The following is a 4,858-nucleotide window of genomic DNA, read 5'->3' as shown; positions in this document are numbered from 1 at the left end:
GCCCAGAGAGGTAACTGGCCCATTGGGAAACCGGCCCGATGGGTGCCCCCGCCCCCCGACCCTGCAGGCTGGGACCCTATTTTGGGTGAGGCACCCTCAGCCTTGCCGGTCTTGTGAAACAGCAGTGGGTGCTGGTCGATACTTCTGGGAATGGCGTGGGGTGTCCTCCTCCCTCAGGAGGGGAGGGCAGTGCTGACCCAGGACAGGCTGCAGCCCTGGCCTCCCCGGTGACCTTTCTGAGGTCTGACTATGCACCTGGCCTGAGGCCAGCTGCTTCTGGCGTGTTAAGGCCCTGAAGAGGAGGCTCAGAGAAGGGGCTTGACTTGGCCAAGAGCACGAAGCCCGAAGGGCTCTCGAGTCCTGTATCTTTCCTCCAGGTCAGATCAGATGTGGGCCTTGTCCTTGTGGAGGACAGACATGGCATGCGTGGGACAGCAGCAAAACCACGTGACCGGGGCTCTGACCGATATGTTTTCCGGCACAGAGTCAGCCCAGCTGCAGGGGTCAGGGAGGGCTCCAGAGAGGAGGTGGTGCTGTGGTGGCGCTTTGATGGATGATAGTTCGGTGAGGTCTCTGTGAGGGTCAAGGAGGGCAATTCTAACCAAGTCGTTCAGTCAGTCCTTTGTTCGTTCATCACTCACTCACTCACTCACTCACTCACTCATTCGTGCACACTCGTTGAGTCCTGGGATGCCTAGTAAATAGGGCAGAGCCCCCAAGTGCCTTTTTGTCCTCGGGTGGCCCTCACCACCCCTCGCCCCCACGGTATGTATGTAGGTCGCCCCCAGGGCTCTGTGGCTTTCTGGCTTCCTCATGGCAGTGCTGGGGCATTGAGGCTCTGGTGTCAGGAAAGGAGAAAGGAACAGGATGGTGGCACTGGCTCTTTGCGGGGAGAGGGCCCTGGTCTAGGAAGCCTCACATCCCACTCTGTTCCATGCAGACTTGTGGTTCCAGGCAGTCCTTCACAGAGCCCTGGGTGACCTGGGCTTTCCCACCTCCTGGCCTTTGTTGGGGTCTGTGCCTCTCCTCCTGACACACACCCCGCAGCCGAAAGGCAGACAGACCCTTCACAGGCTTGAGGACGAGAGCTGCCTGGCTTGGACACAGGGCCCAGCAAGTGTTGAAACAGAGGCTCCCCCAAAATGCGTCCCTGGCTTTCGGCACGAGGCACTGCTGGGCTAAGCCACAGAAGGAGAAACTGTTAGCCGCTTGCCTGAGCCTCAGTGTCCTTCTCTGCATCAACGCGCTCAGGGTTGATGAGACGCGGTGTGGACAAGAAGTGTGTGTCTGTTCTCAGCGGGAGCTGGTCGGGGTTCACCCCGACTCCTTCCGTGAGACACCATCAGGCAGCTCCTGCTCCTTACCTGGTCCCTCTGATCTCCTTCCAGGTGTCTGCGGTGTTGCTGTGGGCTACCCTCTGGACACGGTGAAGGTACGGCAAATAGGCAGGCTTCCACTGCCCGTCCGAAGGCCCCTGGCTGGGATTAGGCTGCCCTCCAAGTCTCCTGCATCCATCCGTGGCCAGAAGACCTTTCCAGTCTGCTAACCAGACTAGCCCTCCCCATGCTCCTCAGGGCCGTGTCAGCCCATCTTCTCACCTGCGCGTCGGGTTTCTTGTCTTACACGGGACTCCTGGTCCCCGCTCTGCCCACAGTCAGTCAGCACAGCTATGACAACCAAGGTGTTGGCGCGTCCCCCCCCAGCCCTACTGACCTTGCCATCAGCCTGGAGCCACCCTTTCCTGAAGTCCACTTCTCTCACAGGTCAAGATCCAGACAGAGCCCAAGTACAGGGGCATCTGGCACTGCGTCTGGGACACGTACCGCCAAGAGCAGGTAGGCCGGGGCCCAGGGTAATGGGCAGGAGGATGTCAGGACCTCAGAGCCCAGGCTGGCCGTTCCCAACCAGCCAGGGGGTGCTTTGTCTGAGCTCAGCTCTGTCACCTTCCAAATGGGAATGATTGTACTGACCTGCTGAGTTTCTCTGAGGATGAGAGCCAGGCGTCCCACACATAGAAGGTGCTCAGAATGAGGTCCTGCCTTCAGGAGAGGGTCCACAGGTGGCATCTAGGGCCTCTGAGGGTCAGGGAGGGACCCTGAGTGTTTGCATTTCTGTCCCCTGCAGGCTGGGCACCCCTTGAAAGCTGTGCTGGGCAGAGCTGTTAGGTGTCCCCAGCGTCCAGCTCAGAGCCAGGTCCAGAGGAGGGACTCAGGGATACTTACCAAAGTGAGCTTGGGGCTTGATGCTGGCCAGGGATGAAAAATGAAGAAACAGCAACAATAAAGCATGCTACTCAACATCGTCATCACCATCATCATCAAATAGCTGTCCTAGGTCCAGCCTGGCCCTCTGTCTCTTCAGTCCCTCACATAACCTCGAAACTGGAGTGTTACGATCCCCAGTTTAGGTCACAGAGCCTTGGCAGCAAGAAACTGGCCTGAGGTCCCATGGCCAGGGAGGCCAGAGCAGGACTGAGACCCAGGTCCCTTGGCCCAGGGCCCCTCTGGGCAGCCCTCTTCCGGTCTGCACCTCTGGCCTGACTCGGGCCCTCGGGTCCTGTCTGTTTGCCCGCCAGGTGCGGGGCTTCTACCGAGGCCTCTCGCTGCCCGTGTGCACCGTGTCCCTGGTCTCGTCCGTGTCTTTCGGCACCTACCGCCACTGCCTTGCGCATATCTGCCGATTTCGCTACGGCAGCCCCGACGCCAAGCCCGCCAAGACCGACATCACACTGTCGGGATTTGCCTCTGGCCTGGTCCGCGTGAGTGGGGTGGGGGGGCGGGGGGAGGACTGCGGGGTTGGGAGAGGCTGAGAGAACCCCGTGAGAGGCCACCCAGCCCCACAGAGGGGGAAACCGAGGCTTGGGGCAGTGCGGAGACTGGATGAGGGCGGGATGCTGTGGGTGAGGGCTCAGTTGACCTTGGGCAAGCTAGGGAGCCTCTCTGAGCTTCTGTCTCTTCATTAGTTAAGAGGCGTGGTGAAGGTCAAGTAAGGTTATGGGTGTAAGCCGCCAGCACGGAGTCTGACAGGCACGAGCCCCCACAGAATGGCAGCCAGTATTATCAGGAATATTATGTTACTTATGAATGTTATTAAATACATTTAGTATTGTATTTTTCTTACACTACTTATATTAATTACACAGGACATGAATGTCATTCACATGTTAATTATGTGATCAATACTTCCATGAACCCGAGTCACAGATGTTTACCCAACACCTATCGTGTGTCGGGCCCGCTTTGTGCCGGTGGCGTGTGCGGCAGAAGCAAGCCCTGGCTTTGAACCCTGCTGCACCGTGACTGGTGGGCCGGCGGTGCGCCCCAGCTGTTGCCGTGGGCAACACGAGGCTAAGGCAGGGTGGGCCCAGCAGGGTGCAGGCAGCAGGTGCGCCTCCTTACCCCGGCTCCTTCTGCGGCAGGTGTTCCTGACCTCACCCACTGAGGTGGCCAAGGTCCGCCTGCAGACGCAGACGCAGCAGCGGCGCCCCTCGGCCTCGTGGCCCTCGGCTGCACCCCCCTTGTGCCCGGCGCCCCCTTCCCGTTCAGTGTCTGGGCCCAAGTACCGAGGGCCACTGCACTGTCTGGCCACGGTGGCCCGTGAGGAGGGGCTGCGGGGCCTCTACAAGGGCAGCTCGGCCCTGCTCCTCCGGGATGGCCACTCCTTTGCCACCTACTTCCTGTCCTACACCCTCCTCTGCGAGCAGCTCACCCCCACTGGCCACAGCCAGCCAGGTGAGCGGGGCCCGGGGCCTGGCAGGCGGGGTCCGGGGACTGGCAGGCGGGGTCGGGCCCAGCACAGTGGGCATCGGGGCCGGGAGAGGAGGCGGTCGTGCCAAGTGTGGGTGCCACAGAGCCTCCCCAGGGGGCCACCTCAGTGCCCTCCACACCGGGAGTCAGGGCAGACCCGCCGCGTGGCTTCGCACAGGTCCCGTCGGTGGCGCGAGCCCTGGGCTCCATTCCGGGGGGCCCCCGCTTGGCCTCCTGGGTGTCCCCGGCTGGCGTGCGGTTGAGGCGCTCTCGGCTCTCTCCCTGCAGATGTCTGGGGCGTGCTGGTGGCCGGGGGCTGTGCCGGGGTCCTGGCCTGGGCCGTGGCCACCCCCATGGACGTGATCAAGTCACGCCTGCAGGCGGACGGGCAGGGCCAGCGGCGCTACCGGGGCCTTCTGCACTGCGTGGTGACCAGCGTTCGGGAGCAGGGGCTGCGGGTCCTCTTCAAGGGGCTGACGCTCAACTGCTGTCGTGCCTTCCCTGTCAACATGGTGGTCTTTGTGGCCTATGAGGCCGTGCTGAGGCTCGTCCGGAGCCTGTCCACGTAGCCAGCCCCGACGCCCCGGGGGCTGGCCGGCCGGCGGCTTCCAGAGGTCCCGGTGGCTGGAAGAGGCGCGGGCGAGCGCTGGGGTCTGGGCCCCCCGGGCCGCCACCCAGGACAGCCGGACCCCCCCCTCGCCCCGAGCCAGAGCCGGCCGTGCCTGGGGCTTCGCCCGCGCGGCTCCGCACCGCAAGGAGGTCAAGGGGCCGTCGGCCGTCAGCCTGGGGTTGGCTTGAGGGTCACATGGGGAGGACTGGGCCTCTTGGATGAGGACGTCCGTCACACGGAGTCGTTTGCGCTTGTCATCCCTCCCTGCCGCCCGCGTTCACAGCACCCCCGCGCCTCCACCCGGTCCCTCGGCCTGGCACCCGGCCGCCCTCCCTGCGAGGCCCCCCCCTCGGCTGCCCTCGGCTGTGCAGTGAGCTCTCGTGCGCCGGACCGCTTGGCCCGGCACTGGCTGCTCGGAGAGGGCACTGACCGCACGGCCATGGCCGGCGTGGGGCCACACCTGCTCACGCACCCTTGCCCTGCGGGCAGGTCCCGGAGGCTC

The 4,858-nt window shown here is 63.2% G+C and overlaps 1 protein-coding gene across 1 annotated transcript; it reads left to right on the top strand.

Annotated features, from left to right (window-relative positions):
• Nucleotides 1-1,033: 1,033 nt before the first annotated feature.
• SLC25A47 (solute carrier family 25 member 47) lies at nt 1,034-4,327 on the top strand (the record flags this gene model as incomplete). Its single annotated transcript, XM_040641241.1, has 5 exons — nt 1,034-1,432; nt 1,764-1,835; nt 2,576-2,758; nt 3,419-3,731; nt 4,035-4,327. Coding segments are annotated over 5 exons (1,248 nt in total), but the record flags the coding sequence as incomplete, so codon positions are not given.
• Between the last annotated feature and the right edge of the window lie 531 nt (nt 4,328-4,858).

The sequence above is a fragment of the Ursus maritimus genome, unplaced genomic scaffold (assembly GCF_017311325.1).
Source record: "Ursus maritimus isolate PB19 unplaced genomic scaffold, ASM1731132v1 scaffold_25, whole genome shotgun sequence".
In the NCBI taxonomy this organism is placed as follows: Eukaryota; Metazoa; Chordata; class Mammalia; order Carnivora; family Ursidae; genus Ursus; species Ursus maritimus.
Note: the sequence above shows the minus strand (reverse complement) of the source record. Positions and strands in the feature narration are given on the sequence as shown.